General features: G+C 38.3%; 3 protein-coding genes across 3 annotated transcripts in view; all 3 read right to left on the bottom strand.

Moving 5' to 3' along the window:
- Nucleotides 1–2,575, bottom strand: part of LOC139942574 (uncharacterized) — a 29,157-nt gene extending 26,582 nt beyond the window's left edge. Inside the window, exon 1 of the mRNA XM_071939426.1 lies at nt 2,132–2,575. Within this exon, the coding sequence (XP_071795527.1) occupies nt 2,132–2,224 (93 nt within the window). The 5' untranslated portion in view covers nt 2,225–2,575. The remainder of the gene's footprint in view (nt 1–2,131) is intronic.
- Nucleotides 2,576–5,856: 3,281 nt separating this feature from the next.
- On the bottom strand, nt 5,857–15,304 carry LOC139942924 (uncharacterized). The gene is made up of 5 exons (XM_071939747.1): nt 14,599–15,304; nt 13,183–13,368; nt 11,740–11,944; nt 11,089–11,147; nt 5,857–8,294 (listed from the first exon to the last, which is right to left on the bottom strand). Exons 1-5 carry the CDS (start codon nt 14,692–14,694, stop codon nt 8,283–8,285), a joined length of 558 nt encoding a protein of 185 aa, XP_071795848.1. The 5' UTR covers nt 14,695–15,304; the 3' UTR covers nt 5,857–8,282.
- Nucleotides 15,305–16,319: 1,015 nt separating this feature from the next.
- On the bottom strand, nt 16,320–20,210 carry LOC139942925 (uncharacterized). Its single transcript, XM_071939748.1, has 4 exons — nt 19,985–20,210; nt 18,962–19,138; nt 18,082–18,133; nt 16,320–17,405 (listed from the first exon to the last, which is right to left on the bottom strand). Exons 1-4 carry the CDS (start codon nt 20,201–20,203, stop codon nt 17,368–17,370), a joined length of 486 nt encoding a protein of 161 aa, XP_071795849.1. The 5' UTR covers nt 20,204–20,210; the 3' UTR covers nt 16,320–17,367.
- Nucleotides 20,211–22,739: the final 2,529 nt, after the last annotated feature.

The following is a 22,739-nucleotide window of genomic DNA, read 5'->3' on the forward strand; positions in this document are numbered from 1 at the left end:
AGGCTCTGTGGCTCTTTTGTATAGTAAAGGCCTAACTTGTCATGTACATGTACATGTAATAGTCTACTGACCCTTACAAAATGCATTCGTTGAAAAAAAACAACAACAGACAAACGTCAAGGGCCGGATATACAATCCATCAAGAGGTGGAGAGCCTGGTAGCAATTACATCATAGTCTATTAATAAAGCGGTGTGGCGTAGTAGAATTATTCATTGTGTTGTAAAAAAAGAAATTGCAATGCCTGAATAATTTTTGTTGTAAACACCATGACAAGTTGTTTTTTGCAAAGTGTATTCGACAATAACTGATATAATTTTAAATTGAAAAAAAAAATAAAATAGATTTTCATAATGTAGGCCTACTTTAAAAACATCTTTCCTTGATCATATGTTTCTTGAAAAATAGAGGTTGAAATGAATGTAAAACAAATGATGTACACTGTACTGTCTACAATCCCTTTAACATGTTTTTTGAAAACTATAGGAGTACTGTATGTTGGAAAATAATTATGCAAAAGTTTGATTTTTTAAAGGTAAAAGTTCTTAGCCAAAAATTCTCTTTGAAAGCTCAAATTTCAGCCTGCTACATTGCTACGATTCCTCTTAAAAAGAGGAATATTTTAAAAGGGAGATAAAGCCAAAAATCCGTTAAAAAAATCAAATAAATCTCTCAGAAAATGGCTGCTGGGTAGGAAATGTTTCACTGAGGGCCCACTTTCAAAAAAGTTATAAAATAATAGGCCTAGATAGAACAGATTTTAACAGCTAAAGCCCCGTTCAAACTTCCAGCGAATGCGAATGCGATCTGCGAATTTGACATGAATTTGGCGTCACAACTCTGTTTTCGCTGCGATATTAACAGGAGAGTTGCAGGAAGTATGACCCGGGCTTTCTTGTCGATACATGAACTGGAATGAGAGGGCAAAGCACTTTTTCTTTGGATCAGCAAGGACGACTCTTTCATGAGTACAACTTGCAAATACAACTTGTACCGGAACCTTGTTCAAAGGAGCACTGAGAAAACGACCGGAGGGGTGAGTATGGATCTGTCTTTTGATCTATAGCTCTGGAAAGTCTATCCTCCCAGCTTACTCCCCCATGAATAATCAATACAGATTTCAAGTTGATGTCCTGTCACCACTTTTTCATTCCTTAGGAATTAAATAAGTATCTGATTTACTCGAATGTGTGGGGTAAAATTAGTGAAAAAGTAGTTGAAAGATACAGAGATTTTTCCTTGAAAAAGTGTCTGTATCTTGCCACCACTTTTTCATTTATGTAATTTGGTATATTTATTTGAATGACAAAGAGTCCTTTTGGTTAAAACAAGTGCAAGAAATTTGTGGCAGGAAACTGACTTGAAAATTACAAAACAAACTTTCTGATAACAATAACAAGTAAACTAGTTGCGATAACGTAACCCTCCTGCCGACGGCGTAGGAGAGTTACGTTATCGCAACTACAAGTAAACAAGCTGCAGTTTTTTAAAGAGATTGTCAAAATTGCTCACTTTTTACAATGCAAACATGGTAAATGACAGTTTAAAACAGGTTTTCAAAATGTAAAACAGGGTGTCAACACCCAAACACTTTTCTGGCTAACATACAATAAACACTGTCACATGACTGTAGTGTGTAGGGAGACGACAAGCAAAATACCTATTTTTGTAACTCGTGAACAAAAAACATCAAACAAATTTTTGTTTTACTCATTTCTCAAAGACTACAGCACCTCAGTGAGTAAAACTTCAAGGGAAGCTTTCTACTATCATAATCTTCAAACTGTGTAAGTTTAATTTAAATCTGTGGACATTGTGTTTTTTGTTAAGAAAAAGTACATAGCCCCTTTAAATATTTTCTTTTACATGTTTTAGGTTCTTCTTTCTTCCATTAAAATAATAAACAATTACCGACCCAATTACATGAGAAAATCGTACAGATGGTATAACAATGATACATAAATATATTGAGTGCTTTTAAAATACTGCCTGGTCAAAAATACGCACAAGGCAGTCGAACTAAAAAAATACAACCCATCGCCATTTATATGCGATCGAGTGGAATAAATCCACGGCCCATTTGGCTCTGTCTGAAAAGGAAATAAATGTCCAATACTCGTCCCTCGACTTACCGGTATGACAGCGAAAGCAGCAAGGCCACTTTCCTTCCCTTTCTGATTCTCCTTTTTCATTCCTCCATCGGGATTAATGGTTGGTTTAACCATGGTTGTTTCTTCAGTTCTGCACTGGTTTACGGCGGGGTATTAAAAACAACAACACTGTCTAGTACGACACAGCAGCGGGTTAATCAGTACACAGGCTGCCGTGGAATTCGCTTAGTTGACGGGGAGAGTGTTGTGACGACGATCGGTGGGCACGAGAAGTTCCCGTGGTCTATTCCTGTTGCTTGCTGAATCTATTATGAAACTTCACACTTTTATAGTCAGAGATCGTCTCTGGGGCTTACCAAGGCTGGATATGTAACAATTGCTTTTGTTAACAGTTCCGCATTCATTTGCTACACCGACTGGTACGAGCACACCGAATGCGCGTCAATAATTTTCCCGCACACATTACAATGCAGAATAAAAAAGTGCACCTTTGACGTTTCAACTGTCAAGGGGTTAGACTTGATATAGTCCCGTGATCATTCACTTCGCAGGATGAAACCATGTATGCCTCATTAGGAAACTTAAAGGCACTGGACAATATTGGTAATTGTCAAAGACTAGCTTTCCTAGTTGGTGTATCTAAACAGATGCATAAAATAACAAACATGTGAAACTTTTACCTCAATCGGTCATCGAACTTGCGAGTACTAATGAAAGAAAAAACACCCTTGTCACACGAAGTTGTGTGCGTTAAGATGTATGATTTCGAGACCTCAGATCCGCAATCCCACGGGGGGACCATTGAAAAAAATATATCAATACTTCGTCTAATGTTAAAGAGAAATCGAAACAAAATTACAAAGCCCAATCTGAAGGAAAAGCCATTGTTTTAAAGTATCTTGCTCAAACACACAAGTGTCAAAACTGGGACTCGAACCCACACTCAGCTGATCAGAGACACCCACAATATTGTACGACTATAGACATGCCCCTTTAAGCCATTATTGGACGTGGATAATCTCCACTGGAAGGACTGTTACAAGTTTGTGCGCATTGAAATGTGAGCTAGAACATGTAGTTCATTTTTGTTTTGCCGCATCGATGATGAAATAAAGAAAGATTATGTTTCTAGCCTACGCAGTTCCATGTACTCGAGAGCAATCAGGTCGCACATTATATTGATTCAGGGGTGAACATTATTTTCGAAACAAAACATGTTAATGTTATGTCAGTTTTGTTGTAGTGGCTGTTTCATGTCGACGAATTAGCTATAGGCATCAGCCGCCGTAGGCATATTGTGTTACATGATTTTCCAGAAGATGACGGCTGTTTTACGTCGAATTAGTTTGAATTAATCAGAAACTTTGGTTCCCGAGTCCATCAAGTCCAATCCCAATTCACAGAAATGATAAATCTTGAACATTGTGTGGTGTGTTGTAGCTCTATTCTTAGTAAATTGCTTTAAAAATGCTCCATATACTAATATTATTATTCTAAAAAATTTGATTCTCTTGAAAAATAAAACAAAAGCATGGTAAAACAACTTCTTAAAAAGAAAAAGTATTTTTAGAAAGTTGTGCAGCCCCGTTTTGTTTGGTGTTTATCATGAAAGAAAACTTTCAAAAAGTTAAACACCGGCCTGGTGCTTCGTTTCTGAGCCCCGAGGGCAAGGGCACCAAGACATGTTCTTCTTGGTAAAGGGCACCCTACAAATGAGGAAAGTGTAGATTTTTATATTGGAACATTTTAAAGTCACCTGGAAATATATATTTTTTTCTTTCAAACATAAAGAGTATATGCTTACGAACAATAAAACAACTTTATATGTTTAAAAAATATATAAAGTTGTTTTGGGGCTGACTCCGCCTACCCCTTTTGTGACGTCAATCGAGGCAGACTTTGCCTGCAATGCGTATAGTAAACACACGTGCAAAGTACATGTCGTCCAAGTCGTGAGTTGGTACATTTCAAAAAGTGTTTTTCTGCATTCAGCAGCAATACACCTGGTCGGCATTGCCGGAAAAAACAAAAAAATTGAAACGTACAAACTCACGACTTGGTCCGTACATGTACTTTGCACGTGTGTTTACTATACGCATTGCAGGCAAAGTCTGCCTCGATTGACGTCACGAACAGCGCCCTCTCGGGTCGGGGTCTACTCTTAAATTTGTAAATAACATAAGAACTGATTGTTTAAAACCGTAGTTAACTGTTTATTCACATTCCACTCATCAAAACACATATATTAGTGACAAAAGCTTTATTTTGAAAAAATACCACTTCCAGGTGACTTTAAGGGGCTCCGAGGCAATGACCAGGGGCACACTTCCAACAAAGGGTCGTATCAGGCCTGGGTGTCTACAACCATCACTTGCAACTTTTTTTAAAACCGAGACCTTTTTCATTTCAAAAAGTGGTCAGTTTTTTTTTTATAGATATATCACCGAAGCGAATATGCCAAGCAGGAAGAATAATTCCTAACAGGAGTACACTTTCTCAGAAACGTATCTGACAGTAACCATCTCTGATTCAAACTTTGGAGCATAAAAACTGATAATTTTTTGCATAACCACATGACGTGTCTGACAGTAAAGCTTCTCAGATTCAAATTGATGGTGCATATAAAAACTGATATATCTTTACATAACCACATTCTCTGAACATCTTCTGTCCTCACTACTTTACTCCTATTGGTCCATAGCCACCAATTGTTTCTGAAATAGAAACTTTGATTGGCTATAATTTTCCCCTTTTTTTCCTATAAAAGGATGTATTTGTTCGTACTTGTTTTACGCCTCTGAAGAAGGTCGGTTTGGATCGAAAGCTAAGGCCATCTACCCTACTCATACATAACCACATTTATACAAAGTGAAATGGAAATGTCTCTCAATTAAAGGCAGTGGACACTATTGGTAATTGTCAAAGACTAGCCTTCACAGTTGGTGTATCTCAACATGTGCATAAAATAACAAACCTTTGAAAATTTGAGCTCAATCGGTCATCGAACTTGCGAGATAATAATGAAAGAAAAAACACCCCTGTCACACGAAGTTGTGTGCGTTTAGATGGTTGATTTCGAGACCTCGAGTTCTAAAGCTGAGGTCTCGAAATCAAATTCGTGGAAAATTACTTCTTTCTCGTAAAACTATGTCACTTCAGGGGGATCCGTTTCTCACAATGTTTTATACCATCAACCTCTCCCCATCACTCGTCACCAAGAAAGGTTTTATGCTAATAAATATTTTGAGTAATTACCAATAGTATCCACTGCCTTTAAAGGAACACGTTGCCTTGGATCGGACGAGTTGGTCAAAACAAAAGCCCTGTAACCGTTTTTTATATAATGCATATGGTTGGAAAGATGTTTTAAAAGTAGCATACAATGATCCACACAAGTTTGCCTCGAAATTGCGTGGTTTTCCTTCTACTGTGCGAACTATCACCGTCGGCCATTTATGGGAGTCAAAATTTTGACCCCCATAAATGGCCGACGTGTTAGTCGACGAGGTAAAAAGAAAACCGTGTAATTTCGAGGCATGTTTGTGTGGATCATTGTATTCTACTTTTGCAACATCTTTCTACCCATATGCATTTTATAAAAAACGGTTACAAACGTTTTTCAAAGACCAACTCGACCGATCCAAGGCAACGTGTTCCTTTAAGGCTTCTGCCACAACGAGTGATTACCAAACCTATGCCTCCCCTTTAAAATAATGAGCCACAAACGAAACCAAAAACAAAATGTATGACTTCTGAGTATAAAGATAGATTTATTAATGAGATGGGGAGGAGTGACCAGCCTCTTCTAAAAAAAAGAAGATTTTTGCTATAATACAAAAAAAATAACCGAAGGATATTGGGAGTCATGGCAACGCCTCCCTGAAGAGTTGCGGCGGTTCTCAAATGTGAACAGGTGTTGCGTGACAGCAACGTTTTGATCAGTGCCGTAGAGTGGTCTTCAGGGAAATGAAGATGTAAAGTATAGTGCGACTATACCCTTAGGCAATGCATTATGCTGTCGACATTTTCACTAGATTCCATTAAACAGAATCTGAATAGCACAATGGATTTTAAAGGCACTGCCGTCGATTTCACCAAACTCTTCCTAATTTAGGTTTACTCTTAGGACTTAGGACGAGTTAAGTTCCGTATACCTTAGGCACAACGAACCCATCCTATCTTCAAACGGTGTAAGTTTAATGTAAATCTGTGGACATTGTTTGTTTTGTTACAAAAAGTAACCAAATCCATTAATACGGGAATATCTTAATAGATAATGAAAGACAATGGATAATTATATAGTTTTAAACATAATAATAGTTCATGAGTTAAAATAGCTTGTCAAAGCTTGTAAGCTCGATAGACTAACAAGCGATGGCAACCATTTAAAAACTTTTTTTAACGTCCTTTTAAAATTTATGAAGGTCTACCTTCTTATTATAATTATATTTAAGCCTTTGACGGCTCTACAGCTAGACTTGTTGGCTAGTCGTTAATGGTCTGCCACGGTGAGATATTCGAGTTGTGGCGGTGCTCTCGCGAGATCACTGCTCTCGCGGGAACTGCTGGTTGCTGACTTCTACTCCCTGTTAAATGGGACCATAGCCGTGAGAGCAGTAGTTTTGCGGGGCCAGCAGTCTCGCGAGAATACCGCGGGAATCGCAGAGAGATTCGGAACGCTATCACCGCGACAGACATTTAACGACTTGTCCACAAGTCTACTCTACAGCCACATATCTTTTTCATGACGTACTCTAACTGTGTATCAAATTTTCATACCAAGCAAGTCTAAAGTAAGATTTTCTTTGCTTTTGATATTAATAACAACAACAAAACAGACATTTTATAGAGAATATAGTAGTAAGTATAGGATCAAGTCCTAAATAAGCTTTAACATATATATACTTTGACTATTAAGTGTAGAAAAGAATAGACTGTGCAAGTCTCACGCGTATCCAAAACGAGAAAACTCCTTGAACGAAGACTATATTTTTCCATGAAATCAAATCTTCTTAAAAATTATATTTGTACAACATGATCTAATTTTTATAGCCATTTAAAAGCTAAAATATTTGAAAAAGCAGGATTGCGAAACACTTGATATGGTTGGGACCAACTTGGTCCAAGAAGTTGAATATATGAGAGACTTGCACAGTCTATAGACCGCATTGCTATGAAAGTCGCCAACTTGAAAGCGAACCAAATGCACGTCTAAACGAGACATCAATGAAGCACCCAGCACGCAGCGTTCCTGGTTTGATTTCTATGGCACTCATACGCACACACGCACACGCACACGCTCACAGATGCCATGTTTGTAGGGCAGGTTTTTGAATGGTGACGTCATATTCAATACGGTCTATACTTTAAGAGTTAAAATACTCAATGAACGCTAGAAGTTTAAAACTCACTCACGATCATAAAATCTTATGCTGATTAATAAGGCCTCTGTATCATATAAAAAACTCTGCACTAATTTAAAAAGCAAGAAGAACTTTCACTTTGAAAGACGTTTCTTAATTTGTTTGTGTGTTATACTCTTTTTGATGAAGATTGTCGGCAAAACCAATTTCAGAAGTCTTCAATGATAGACAACCCTCATATCACTAGGTCAAAGAGTGCCCTCACTGCGTTAAATCAAGACCAACCATTGGCTGAGGGTTGAAACTTACACTCTCAAAACTCCCAATCAGAATTACCCAAATTTGGGCGCCATCGAACCTGACCCCTTCTTGGGTCAACATGACCCAACAATCTGTGTCCAAATAACACAGAAATGATGCATGAAGTAAAATTGATATAACTATAAAAAAACTATAATAAGTAATTCGTAACACACCGCTGCTGATGTTTATGTTTTAAATGTGGGTTTTTTCATAAGCCTTTCTGAGGTATGGCGGACGAGATTCGCGCGCGTCACACTTCGCGACTGATGCCATGCTCACCATGTTGGTGGTCATTAGGTTTACGTGTAAACGCCGCGTTGCCTAAAATGCGCACTTCACTGAATAACATACGTTCTATTTCTATGGTCAATACGCACAAATTTACCACAACTTTACAGTGTTGTAGTATTGTGTCCGCCATACCTCAAAAAGGCCTTTTGGAGGAGCGTCTGTTGAGTTGTACGATGGAATACTGCTACTGTGGCGCTGTGATCCTCCAGCAGACTCTAGTAGTCATCCTGAGTAACGAAAGACACATAATAAATAATGATAATATTATGCATTTACATTGCGCTTAGTACATGGCTTCTAAGCGCTGAAACATAAAAGTAATGAAATATGGGAATCAATGTGTGGTGAAGAGGTTTTCAACTAGTGGTTAAATCCCAACGAGGCCTGGTTCTTGATAATTTTACCGAGATGAAGTCGAGGTAAATTATAAAGAAACATGCCTCGGCGGGTCTAAACCACTAGTTGAAAACCGATTCAACACACTTTGATTCCCATTCATAAATACCTTTTCGGTCAGAAAAATTAACACTTTTTTGTCAAAAAGTAAAATAAATGCAAATTTTTAATTGTTCAATGATTTCTTTCAACACAACACCCCTCCAGCTATGAAATGGTAAAGCCCTCCGTCGCCCTCGGGTAAACAACTCCATATAAGGGAATGCGGTGCGCGTATCGCGCGATGTGGCACAACTGTTTCAGCCGTTGCTCTCGACCAATAGGAATGAAGAAACTGTCTTTTAAGAACAGGTGCAAGCTCGTGTGTCACGCCCATGTTTCATAACTTTTTACTGGTCATAAACAAAGGTTTATACACACCCACGTGAGGCACTCTCCACCAATAGGAATAGCGAAACTGTCTGAGGTATTTATGAATACTCAATAAAGTGACCATAACAAAGTAAGTGTACAAAAACACAAAATGACAATGATTGAGAGAAGCACATTTGAACTGGTGTGTATAATAAACTGTGACTTCAAAGAATACAAATCCATCTTTAGATTATTCTGATCCCTGACAGTTAAAGGGAAGGTATGTACACGTTTGGTAATTACTCAAAACAAATATTAACTTAAAAACTGGCTCGGTAACGAGCATTGGAGAGCTGTTCGATAGTATAAAACATTGCGGGAAACAACTCCCTCTGAAGTAACATAGTTTTTGATAAAGAGGTAATTTCTCACTAAAATAATAAAAGACTTCTAGCTAGAAGTCTTTTATTCCTATCTGAAACCACAAAAATTCGTCCAACGAGGGTGTTGCTTCTTTCATCATTTTCTCGCAACTTCGATGACTGATTGAGCTCAAATTTTCACAGGCTTGTTATTTTATGCTTATGATGGAATAAACCAAGTGAGAACACTGGTCTTTGACAATTATCAAACGTGTACAGTGCCTTTAAACCCATATGTTTAGTTTAAGATACCCCTATGTTCTAACACCCATTGGGTATTTTCCCAACCCTAACCCTAACCATAATCCTAGCCCTAGCGTGTTAAATCCTGGGTTTTTTTAAATAGAGTTTTCAGAACATAGAGTTTTCAAAACAAAGGGGTGCCGGAATATAGAGCAGTATACCCCTCCTCCACACCTAAAAAGAATTCAAACTGCTTTTATCTCTGTACCTTTTTTTTTTTCTTTGTTCAAAATAAAAAATGTAGACCTTTTTTTTAATACGGATTATTCTGAATCCACTTTCAAAGAATTCAAACTGCCTTTTATTTCTGGCTCCAGTTGGTTCAAAAAGGCCAGGTGAACGATTACACAATCCCGGCAACCTTTTCGAGGGAACCCCCTTTTAAACCCAAGAAGAACACTTCTTCAAAACAAATTTTGAGTAGACCTTTTCTTCATACGATTATTCAGAATCCACTTTCAAATAATAGAAACTGCCTTTTATTTCTGGCAGCTCCAGTTACATGTAGTTCAAAAGGGCCAGGTGATATGATTGCGCAATCCTGGCAACCTTTTCGGGGAAACCCCTTATAAACCCAAGAAGAACTTTTCAGTGGAGAATGCTTTCCTCAACACACAAAGACATCATTGTTGAAAATTTCAATCACACAAGGCTTACAGTGAGGGGACAACATCCTGCTGAGCGAAGGCAAAAGAAAAAAATATGTAGGTCTTTGAGCCAGGAGATCGAAGCGCATTCCATTCTCATGATGGTATAAAGTATTATTAGGCCCCGTCCAAAACAGCGACTCTGGCTACAGCTAGATCAGCACGTCTGTCACTGTTGAAGCAAATAGGCAGACCCGCTGATCTAGCCGTATCTGTAGCCGAAGTGGCCGTTACGGACACGGCCTAAGTTTGCTTACAATAGACGATCATAGTGGTTTTAAGGCCATTGTCCAGTCTGTGTTAGACTTGATTCAAGTCTTTGATGGCGGTTATTCTTCTGCACCACGAAAAACGCCCCCACATTATTGGCTATCATGCACCCCAACTCGCAACCTGACAAAAGTTGATCACAAGAGGGCGCTGTTTCAGGACGACTTAAAAGCCATGATCAAAGACTTGGAACCAAGTCTAGTTCCGGGTTGGCCATGAAACCTCTGTTTACGAAAAAGAGCGACCTTGTGCATTCCAGTGCCTTTCCGGCAGGCAAGATACTGCACTGGTCCAAGGTTTCAGCCAGAAGTCGTTAAGGGTTTACTAAATTTGTTGACAATTTAAAACCTGGGTATCCAAAGTTTGTACTAGTCCTAAGTTCTTTGGGAAGCTGACCCCTGGAGAGCTGTTGATAAAATAAACAGTGTTAGAAACGACCCCTTTGAAGTATTAGTTTCAAAAAAAGTTTGGACCACTCCTAATGTGAAATCAACCCCTGGAGAGCTGATATAATAAAACATTGTAAGAATCGACCTCTTTGAAGTACTGTAGTTTAAAAAACGGGTAATTTTTCACCGACAAAAATAGAATCTGAAAAAAGCTTCAGGCATGAAGCCTTTTGTCAGGCAACTGAAAACACACAATTCTATGCAACAACGTATTTTTATCCCCTTCATCGTGCCACTTACTTGTAGTGGAGCATCAGGAGGCGGAACAGGTCGTTCTTCAGGATGGTCGTCAGCATGCTCTGAAACACGAGAAAGTAGAGAGAAAACAAAGTGTAAAAGAAGTTGGGTTGGTAAATAGTGGTTGCTTTCGATTAGCTTCCCTGGGTCAACCCTGCAGTGCTCACTCGGGTGAGCCCCTGACAAGAGCTAATCGAACGATCACACTCGCCCTCTCGTGGTGACGTCATGCACCTCGGGTCACCCCAAGGCAACCCACTCCACGAGCGGGGCACTAGGGGCTGACCCTGGTGAGCCCCTGGAATGACGTCAAAGCTATTTGAGCATACCGAGGGCAGACCGGGGTCGACCCAAGGAAGCTAATCGAACGCACGCATTGATGGAAAATGGGGGAGACGAAGTGCGCCCTCAATAGTCCTGAAACTTGTAATGGCACATTTACAATCAGACACAGTCGCCCTGCCGTCGAGTTCACCAACTCTTCCTAACTTAGGGTTAATCTTAGGGCTTAAGATGAGTTAAGTTCGGTAATCAAAGACGTTAGGATGCATTGAACCCATCCTGAGTTATAGCGAGTTACTCATCCTAACTCAAGAAAAGATTAATCTTAGCGTTTCATGAAACGACTGCGTGCCTACACAACAGGGTTCTCACCGTGGTGTCGTTCTTGGACGGACCCATGTTCTTCTTCTGATGAGGAAGATGAGGAGTGGCCTCCATGACGATCGCCGTCAGGGTGGCGGCCGTCCGATTGGTGGTCACCGTCTCCACCGTGATGCGACCCGTGCCTTTCCTGCGAGTTATCGTCGCCGCTTTGTGGCTCCATACTGGGCCCATCATAGTGCTCTGCAGGTGGCACCTGAATCACGAAAAAAAAAAAAACACACAACCTGTACACCAACTCTTCAAAAATGTAGAAAACACAAAATGGTTACTTTTTTTCTTTCTTTCACTTATTCACAAATTTAAAGGAATGTTACAAAATTGGTAAGAAAACAAAATTGTGAAGATCACAGATTTACATCAAACTTACACATTCTAATGATGACATCCCTTGAAATATTTCTGCCTGAAATGTCATATTTGATGAGAAATAAATAGTTTAACTTTTCGTTTGGAGTTTATCGCTCATCCAGTGAGTGTTTTATTCATTTTCTTTTTTAGCATCAATGTCATGCAAAATTTGTGATCAGTTTACTACTATGTTCTCTTGACCCAGACGGCCGATCAATCTCAAACTTCTAGAGGTTTGTCAGTTAAAGGAACACATTGCCTTGGATTGGACGAGTTGGTCTATAAAAAAGCGTTTGTAACCGTTTGTAATAAAATGCATATGGTTGGAAAGATGTTTTAAAAGTAGATTACAATGATCCACACAAGTTTGCCTCGAAATTGCGTGTTTTTCCTTTTACTGTGCGAATTAACACGGTCACCAATTATGGGAGTCAAAAATTTGACTCCCATAAATGGCCGACTGTGTTAGTGGAAGAGGTAAAAGGAAAAACGGTAAAATTTCGAGGCATGTTTGTGTGGATCATTGTATTCTACTTTTACAGCATCTTTCTACCTATATACATTATAACAAACGCTTTTCAAAGACCAACTCTTCCGATCCAAGGCAACGTGTTCCTTTAATGTTTATAGTGGATTACATAAAGTGCTTACACTGCCAACTGTTTTGTTAGCAAAACCCATTCTGTAATGTTCCTTTAAAGGCACTTGGTAACGGGTAAAGGGGAGCTGTTGATATTGTGAAACATTGTGAGAAACAGCTCCCTCTGAAGTTAAGTAGTTTTCAGGAAAAAAGTAATTTTCCACGAATTTGATTTTGAGAACTCAGATTTAGAATTTGAGGTCTCGAAATCAAGCATCTGAAATCACACAACTTTGTGTGACAAGGGTGTTTTTTGTTTCATTATTATCTCACAACTTTGACGATCAATTGAGCTCAAATTTGCACAGGTTTGTTATTTTATGCATGTTGAGATACACCAAGTGAGAAGACTGGTCTTTGACAATTACAACTTGTGTCCAGTGTCTTTAATTCACTTATTTTCAAATTAAAGCAATATGTTGGAGAAGTCATAATACACATACCGGTGGTCCCTTCATTTCACAATTGGGACCCCAGTCATAGCATTGTGGCGTACGGTGAGCATGGCTCAAGTGGAATCCCAGTAAAGCACCAACGGCCAGAATAGTCAAGAAAACGAGGAGCGAGCAAACGGTGCCCTTTGTCCAGAACGGTCGACGAACCACGCCTACATCAACTTCTTTCTCAAGCTGTAGGAAAATTTTAAAAAGCTGATGTTAAGAAAAATTAAAGGCACTAGGCACCATTTATAATAGTCAAAGACCAGTATTCTCACTTGATGAACTTGTTGGTGTATCCCAACATTTGCAGACACTGGTCTTTGACAATTACCAAACGTTTCCCTTCCCTTTAAAACACTGAGTAACCAGTCAGAATTCACTTGGCTTAGTTCAACCTTTACCCTCCCGATCTTATTACATTACTCCCACGCTTTTCCGGGCAAACATTGTTAGGCCTAATTGTTATAATTTGAGTCAATTAAACAGATGCTGGTATTAGGTGGCTGCAAATGTCAAAAAACCATTAGCTTAATTGTGTTGTCCAATGTCCATCCTCGTTCTTTATATATACAGTCTTATCATCTCAAACAAAGAAGGCACATAAATCATCAGAACCATGGAGGAAAATAATTACTAGAACCAATAACTTATAATGTACATGTATTGACCCAATTCACCTGACGCCATCATCAGAATAATCTTGGTTTTTGGATGGGCCATTTTGGGGGTCAAATGTCACTGTGCGCTCTTCAGTGAAGTGCGCATTTTAGGCGACGCAGAATTAAAACATAAACCTATTGACCCATTTCACCTGAAGTCATCATCAGAATAATCTTGGATGCGCCATTTTGGTGGTCAATGTCAATGTGTGTTATTCAGTGAAGTGCGCATTTTTAGGTGATGCGGCGTTTACACGTAAACCTATTGACCACCAACATGGTGAGCGTGGCATCAGCCACCGCATGTGATGCGCGTGCAAGGGGTCAATAGACCAACTGTCTTAGTTTGGTACATAAATAGACCAGACCAGAAACTTGGGGCTCTGTATACTCATTTTGGAAAAGTTTCAGTATGGCGCCACCACTCAGTCATACAGAAAGTTAGTTATCCCTCACTTTTTTAAAGTTGTTGACAAGTGAAGTAATGCAAATGTCAAAATTTAGAGCCTAAGTTCAAGTTGTTACTCACCCTGGGTCTTCTAGTTTTTCAGCAGCTACTTAATCAGGTTAAGGTAGGGTAGGTAGTCAGAAATAATAATTAATTTAAATAAATACTTATTATTATTATAAATATTATTAATATTAATAAAAGATCATGGATTAAAAATAGATGCATGCTGTAAGTGTAAAGTACAGTGAGTGTAACTTTTTGTTTCTACCTCAATAGTTTTAATAAACGAAAAAGTACGTGAGTACTTACGGGAATTTCGACAACGCTACATGGTATTGGTGGTAGTTTCTTCCCGGTATCCTTAGCGTAGAGCTCCTGAGGAGGTGCTACCGTCAATTTCACCATTTTCACCCGTCAAGTTGTTCCAAGTTGCCCCCTCGATCTCGGAACTGCGAAATCAACGTCTTCAAGTTTTTTTTTCGGAACTCTCAATCAAAATAGATGAAGCCGGATCTGTCATTTACACTTTACGTGTTTTCTGTGAACTCTGCAGTTGATAATTTGCTTTTCAAAGGGCAGAAAATGACAGTTCAGCGTGTTTATGTGCGAACAGCACGGATGTGGTGAAATGCGTGTACTTTTTTCGGGTTATATTCCAGTCCGGAAACCGCCTCTACACTTTGAGTCTGTTTATCACGTAATGGGATAATTTCTGATTGGGCTTGGCAGCCAGACTGCATTTAGCAGAAGGCTCAATATGCAAATGACCACCATTTTTTGATTGATCGCCAAGAATAATGATGTCATAAATAAACTTGCGACCTCGATTTTTTTTTATGACAGTCGCACTAGCTAGTGTCAATATTATAGGTAGTTGGGCTGGCAATAGTTTTAAAGGCAGTGGACACTATTTGTTATTGTCAAAGACTAGCCTTCACAGTTGGTGTATCTCAACATATGCATAACATAACTAACCTTTGAAAATTTGAGTTCAATCGGTCATCAAAGTTGCGAGATAATAATGAAAGAAGTGACACCCTTGTCAAACGAAGTTGTGTGCGTTTAGATGGTTGATTTCGAGACCTCAAGTTCTAAATCTGAGGTCTCGAAATCAAATTCGTGGAAAATTACTTCCTTCTCGAAAACTATGGCACTTCAGATGGAGCCGTTTCTCATAATGTTTTATAACATCAACCTCTCCTCATTACTCGTCACCAAGAAAGGTTTTATGCTAATAATTATCTTGAGTAATTACCAATAGTGTCCTTTGCCTTTAATGCGGATTTCGCAGTCAATAAAAAACCCTGCCAATTGTTTATTTTGAATATGACTCGAAAAAAAGAATTGGAGTTTGTTTGCAACTGCTTTTACAACCAGAAGTCCCTCAAACAAATTGGCCTAAGTTAACTGAGTTTCGACCCTAGCACTCGAGTCTTTCTCGAAGGCTAAACAACAACAACAACAACAACATTTGTTTTGCAGTTTTGTGTAATAACAGACGGTGCCGTTGCAGGTTTATATTGTCGTGACCTTTAGAAGTGATTATTTTCGATTTTGATATCCGCATGAATTGTTCCCTTAGCCTATTTAGTTTTGTAAGTAATAGTGCCTGCCTAGAAATAAATAAATAGCAAATAAATAAGACGTGTTCTATTGCAAATGGAATGAAACCATTTTATACCATTTCAGATCATGTTTTTTTCAGTCAGTTTAAAGGAACACGTTGCCTTGGATCGATCGAGTTGGTCCTTGAAAAGCCGTTTAAAAAAAATGCATATGGGTAGAAAGATGTTGTCAAAGTAGAATACAATGATCCACACAAACATGCCTCGAAATTGCACGGTTTTCCTTTTACCTCGTCGACTAACACGGTCGGCCATTATTTTATGGGAGTCAAATTTTTGACTTCCATAAATGGCCGACCGTGTTAGTTCGCACAGTAAAAGGAAAACCACGCAATTTCGAGGCAAACTCGTGTGGATCATTGTATTCTACTTTTAAAATATCTTTCCAACCATATGCATTTTATAAAAAAAAGGGTTACAAACGCTTTTTATAGACCAACTCGTCCGATCCAAGGCAACGTGTTCCTTTAATCAAATAGTGTAAATTCAGAAAATATCATTCAAAACTGCTTACCACCGTCATGGCCACTAAATGAACAACAAATTTGCTGAGTGGCCTGACCATTCGAAAAACGAATTGGTAACAATTGGTAACGGGTGCATTTATTCTAACCCTCTAGTTTCCAAGAAACACAACATTAATCATAAAATGCTCGTTTTCGGAAATTAATTTCAATAAAGTCATCAGGAAAAAATATATTCATTGTTAAACTTTTAAAGTTTGACATTTTGTTACGAAGTACACAGTTTCTGTTGATTATATATGCGAAAATTGAATAGCTTACGAATACATTTGAATACATTTACTTCGCGAACTTTTTTTACGAATACAAAACTAATCAGTTTTAAAAACATGCGTGTCAAAATACTTAGATATAACAGAAAAGAAAATAATATGTAGTTTAAAACAAATTCTCCATCAGCACATAAACAGTACAAACACAAAATCCAGCATTGCCCAGAAGACAAGTAATATATGACTGTATCCTATTTCACGTTTAGAGTTACTCTTTGGAGGTAAAGGCTTATAACGAGACAAGACAAAAAAACTGTTCACAATAGACCTTTCTAACAACCCGCCATGGTTGGCATGGTCGGCCGAATGTTAGTAAAACACTTACGAAATCTTAAAAACAGATGTTTTAACCAAGTTCAGCATTTTCTGCAAACTTTCAATTAAATTAAATACCTCTCATAATTCACCCTATTCTCATAGCCGCATATGGTGCATAATTAATTGTTTTGTTTTTAACAAAATCAACAATTTGGGTCACATTGTTACCAAAAATAGCAATCTTTTCTTAATTTACACCTACGGCTTTCCATAGTTTTCCAATCTGGGTTGGCAAAAACTCGGGCTGTGACGTTGCAAAAGAAAGGTCTATAAACTACTGGACAGCGGTTACACCTTTTTTTTAAATTTAAGGGCGGCCACGTGCGAATCTTGCCCAGTTTACGGACGCCCATCCGGGTAATGATGCCCCTCGTTCCCTGTACATATGTTGACAAGAAAAAAAAATTAAAATAAAAGATCAGTATGTATTATGACAAAGTGAAATTGTTCATATGATAGGCCTTTTGAACTGATGAAATCATAATTCACGAAACCAACATAATTTATTACAAATCTTCCCAATAAACACTATGTTTTCCAAGTTTCCCAAATCAGTCGATTCGTTGTTAAAGTAGCAACGAGAAGTAAAATAACTTTGTTTTTGTAATGCGATCCATATTTATTTGTTATTTCTTGGTTTTGGTAAAGACTACATTTATTCCAATCCCATTGTGCAATTGGCTCTTCGAATATTACTTTGTTTCACTCCAATCGTCCATGAAGTTTTCAAGAAACACACCAAAAAGGGATAATACATGATTATTTTCGGCAGAGTACGTTCATTACAAACCTCTAGTTTTTAAGAAACTCTCATGTACATCATCAATTGGCTGTGGAAGATCGCATCAATTTCAGTCATAGTTTTCAAGAAAACACATAATCATCATAAGGAACGGCCTAACATCACTGGTTTTTGGAAGAATATGTGAGAGATCTGTGTGAGCTTTACTCGTACTACTTTTGCATCAGACAGGCTCAACTACCAACTATTTTTTATTGTACTGTAAATTTTCAAATACATCGTTATTTTTCAAGGGATACCGTAAAACTTACCATGATGTTGGCCACTCGCATCGGTCCAGTCACCCGGTGTAGTTAATTCATTCTGCCGGAAAAAGGGGAAAATATTTTGCGAATTATTACATTTTATGGACCCTGACATTATGTGCTGTGTGAATTCCCCCTATGCGCAGCATAAAAATGTTCAAACAAATGTGTTTAAAGATGAAGCAAGTCTCTTTTAATCCAGTCTCTATATTGCGAAAGCTAGAGTGTTACACATTTTTGACAAACTGTCACAAAAAAGATGCCGAACAAAAAATATCAAAATTTACACTATGTGCTAAAATAAAACACCATTAAAAGATAAGATGTGCAAACATTATGCAAATTGTGTGCCTTCCGATACTTGATTTTGAAACCCCATATTCTAATTCTCGAAAACTATACGTTACTCCTTTCAGGAAGCCGTTTCTCACAATGTTTCATACCATCAACCTCTCCCCATTACTCGTTACCAAGAAAGGTTTTATGCTGATAATTATTTTGAGTATATTACCAATGTCCAGTGTCCACTGTCTTTAAAGGCAGTGGACACTATTATGAATTACTCAAAACAATTGTTAGCATAAAACCTAACTTGATAGTATAAAACATTGTGAGAAACGGCTCCCTCTGAAGTAACGTAGTTTTCTACGAATTTGATTTCGAGACCTCAGATTTAGAATTTGAGGTCACAAAATCAAGCATCTGAAAGCACACAACTTCGTGCGACAAAGGTTTTTTTCCCATTATTGTCTCGCAACTTTGACGACCGATCGAGCTCAATTTTTCACAGGTTTGTTATTTTGTTTGTATGTTGATATACACCAAGAGAGAAGACTGGTCTTTGACACTTACCGATAGTGTCCAGTGTCTTTAAGTGGCGACTTACCAGGCAATCTGAACCGAAGAACTGATGGAATTTTGATATCATAACAAAGAGTAACAAAGCTCCCATAGCGAGTATGAAGATCAGTGTAATTGAAGGTATCACGCTTCGGTATCGGGGAAGACTGTGAAGTCTCACGGTCATCAGCTTCGGTTTGCTCTTCTTCTGTTCTTCCACTTCCTTTGAAACAAAAAGAAAGAGCGAAGCTCTTTGTAATAAAACATAATAACAATCCAAGCATTCATAAATACCTCAGACACAGTTTCGCTATTCCTGTTGGTGGAGAGCGCGTCACGTGGGTGTGTATAAACCTTTGTTTATGACCAGTAAAAAGTGTTGAAACATGGGCGTGACACGCGAGCTTGCACCCGTTCTTATAAGACAGTTTCTTCATTCCTATTGGTCGAGAGCAACGGCCGGGACAGCTGTGCCACATCAGGCGATACGCGCGACGCGCACAACATTCCCTTATAAGGAGTTGTTTACCCGAGGGCGGCGGAGGGCTTTACCATTTCATAGCTGGAGGGGTGTTGTGTTGAAAGAAATCATTGAACATTCAAAATGTTTGCATTTATTTTACTTTTTGACAAAAAAAGTTTACTGTGCGAACTAACACGGTCGGCCATTTATGGGAGTCAAAAATTTGACTCCCATAAATGGCCGACCGTGTTAGTCGAAGAGGTAAAAGGAAAACCGTGCAATTTAGAGGCATGTTTGTGTGGATCATTGTATTCTACTTTTACATCTTTCTACCCATATGCATTTTATAACAAACGGTTACAAACGCTTTTCAAAGACCAACTCGACCGATCCAAGGCAACGTGTTCCTTTAATGTGTTCCTTAATAGTAACATTGGTTTAACATGCTATGGTTATGAATCGCACATAGTTATCAATAAAAGGTTATTCCTCAGTGACTATTATTTGCGAGTACCAGTTTCTAAACACGGATGGCTGCAAAAATACGCATTTCTAAAAGTAGTCGTAAAAAACACACACAATTTTTTACAAATATTATGTACCTACCGGAATAAGCATTTCAAACTGTTTATTCGTTGTGTCCTTCGGGTTCTCAACAGTTACAAGCACCATTTTGGAAGCCTCACCGTCTAAAAAAATGATTGAAATACCCCCGACTGGATGTATGTTTCGACCAAAGTCCGAGGACTCAACTAATAATTGCGTAGTTTTACAGACGTTCCAATGCAAAGAAGTGGATGAGATATAGGTAAGGCTACTGCGCATTTACTTTGTTGTCGAGATTTTTCGTTTGGTGTTCGACATTGTTAATAATTAACGTGGGACAAGTGCCTCTTGTCAATGGTGGCATGCAACCTTTTGTCACCGGTGCCCATTTATTAATCCTTAAAGACACTGGACACTATTGGTAATTGTCAAAGATCAGTCTTCTCACTTGCTGTATCTCAACATATGCACAAAATAACAAACCTGTGAAAATTTGAGCTCAATCGATCGTCAAAGTTGGAAGATAACGATGAAAGAAAAAAACATCCTTGTCACACGGAGTTGTGTGTTTCAGATGCTTGATTTCGAGACCGTAAATTCTAATTTTGAGGCCTCGAAATCAAACTCGATGAAAATTACTTCCTCGTAAACTACGTCACTTTAGAAGGAGCTGTTTCTCACAATGCTTTACTTATCTATCAACCTCTCCTCATTACTCGTTACCAAGTAAGGTTTTGTGCTGATAATTATTTTGAGTGATTACAAATAGTGTCCACTGCCTTTAATTACTACTCCTTTGTTTTGTCTTAATTTTGTTTTCACACTAAAAACAACGACATTTTGCTACGTCATTTTTGAGGATTTTAAGTCCAGTTGTTGTCAATTTTGTTTTGAGAAATTCAATGCCCTTTTCGAAACCATGGATTCGGCTTTGGATTCGGCTTGAGGCTCCGTTCTCTCGTCTAAGCCCGGAGTGTGTATACCCGAAGCACGCACAATCGTCAAAACAACCGGCAGGGCCAAGCTAAGCCTGAGCCGAATCTAAAGCCGAAGCCGTGGTTTCGAAAAGGCCCATAATCTCGGCACTACCCGACGACCGATTGCTTTAGTACAAAACGGATTTGGGAAGTGTATGTACATCATGTGTTTAGGATGCTGATAATCATTGACCCGAGATGTCACCGAATGTGATGGTAGTTTGCACAATGTTATCGAGAGGTTATAGACTTGGAATTTTTCCAAACTCAAATGAGGACCCCATAACTATTGGAAAATAGGTACATTTGTTAATTTGAATTTGACATTCCCCTTCCTCTATCAGGTCAAGGGTCAATACGGTATGGAGAGAAGTCACAAACTTAATTACATATACAATTTAGAATTGTATATTTTTTGGAAAACTGTCCAATCAACAAATCTGAGATTTGTTTTAATTTGATGTTCTTCAGACCACTCTTAAAGTGGCCATGGTTATGATAGTTTACATGATATCATTATTTACGGGTCTATGTTCAAGTAGGGCCCATAATCTGTGTGGTAATATTTATTATTCTATAAAAGTGCTCTCAAACCGATTGATTGTTTAGGGTCTGCTTATAGGTATTGGACACGTTATTTGGTTTATCTCAACATGCACAAAATAACAAACCTGTGAAAATTTGGGTTCAATTGGTCGCTGAAGTTGCAAGAGAATAATGAAATGGAATTAACACACCCTTGTTGCACAGCATGTAGATGTTTTGAGTACCATAATAAAAGACTTCAGACCAGGGGCCAATTTCATATAGCTGCTTAAGTAAAAAATTTGCTTAAGCATGAAAATAGCTCGCTTATTTTACACATGTTACTGGCCAAAATTTCCTGCCATATACATTGCTTATGACTAGTATTGGGCTGTTGTTTACTTAGCATAACAATTGAGTGGAGTCTTGGCCAGTATTCTGATATTACTAAGCAATGATTTTTTTGCTTAAGCAGAAACTTTTGCTTAAGCAGCTCTATGAAATTGGGCCCTGTGTGGTATTTTATTATTTAAGTGAGAAATGTCCTCTTTCTTAAATCCTACGTTACTTCGTAGGGAGCTTTTTCCAACGGAGATTCGCAGTCACTTCACACGTACATGTACCCAACGCTATACATGATGTTCAAAACACTGATGCGTGCACAACTGAACATTAGCAGCCAATGCCAGAGGTCTGTAGAAAAGTGTATAATTATGACTTTCGATTTTGGTTGCTGGATGGAGAGAAAGGGATTTTGCTTTTAGTTTAGATGGAAAAAAATAATGGACTGCCTTACTGAAGCTATGACGTCATGAACAGCGCCCTCAAACAGTACACCCACTGATGTGTAAATAAGAAGTTAGTAAAATAATGGTCTGTAATGAGTATCCATGCTTGTTGCTATCAATACTAACACCCTGCACGCAAACTGGTTTTGCTTAGTCTTGTGACAACAACAGATGACTTGCGCACATTATGTTTACAAACAAGGTTACCCAACATCGAAATGCTTTAATAAAAAACATTGGAATATTTTTTCAAATTTTAAGAATTTTGTGTAAACTGTATTTAAGCATTGAAGTCACGAGGCAAAATACATCCAAAAGTGATGAGAACAGATACTTATTTAACAACTGTACTTAATATTTGTTCATAAACACCAAAACATATGTTATTGATCAAACAACAAAATAAGGCAATCAATGTGTGGTGAAGAGGTTTTCAAAGTGGTTTAATCCCAAAGAGGCCTGGTTCTTGATAATTTTACCGAGACGATGTCGAGGTAAATTACCAAGAACCAGGCCTCGGCGGGT

This window comes from Asterias amurensis, chromosome 10 (genome assembly GCF_032118995.1).
Source record: "Asterias amurensis chromosome 10, ASM3211899v1".
NCBI classification, from domain to species: Eukaryota; Metazoa; Echinodermata; class Asteroidea; order Forcipulatida; family Asteriidae; genus Asterias; species Asterias amurensis.

Excerpts from the sequence above, each read along its gene's own strand:
- LOC139942925 (XM_071939748.1), bottom strand. The coding sequence starts at position 20,203 with ATGCGCAGTAGCCTTACCTATATCTCATCCACTTCTTTGCATTGGAAC. Across the intron at positions 19,139-19,984 it reads AGTTTGAAATGCTTATTCCG|GAAGTGGAAGAACAGAAGAA; the intron begins GTAGGTACATAA and ends TTTGTTTCAAAG. Across the intron at positions 18,134-18,961 it reads TCTTCGGTTCAGATTGCCTG|AATGAATTAACTACACCGGG; the intron begins GTAAGTCGCCAC and ends TTTTTCCGGCAG.
- LOC139942924 (XM_071939747.1), bottom strand. The coding sequence starts at position 14,694 with ATGGTGAAATTGACGGTAGCACCTCCTCAGGAGCTCTACGCTAAGGAT. Across the intron at positions 13,369-14,598 it reads GTAGCGTTGTCGAAATTCCC|CTTGAGAAAGAAGTTGATGT; the intron begins GTAAGTACTCAC and ends ATTTTCCTACAG. Across the intron at positions 11,945-13,182 it reads GTGAAATGAAGGGACCACCG|GTGCCACCTGCAGAGCACTA; the intron begins GTATGTGTATTA and ends TTCGTGATTCAG.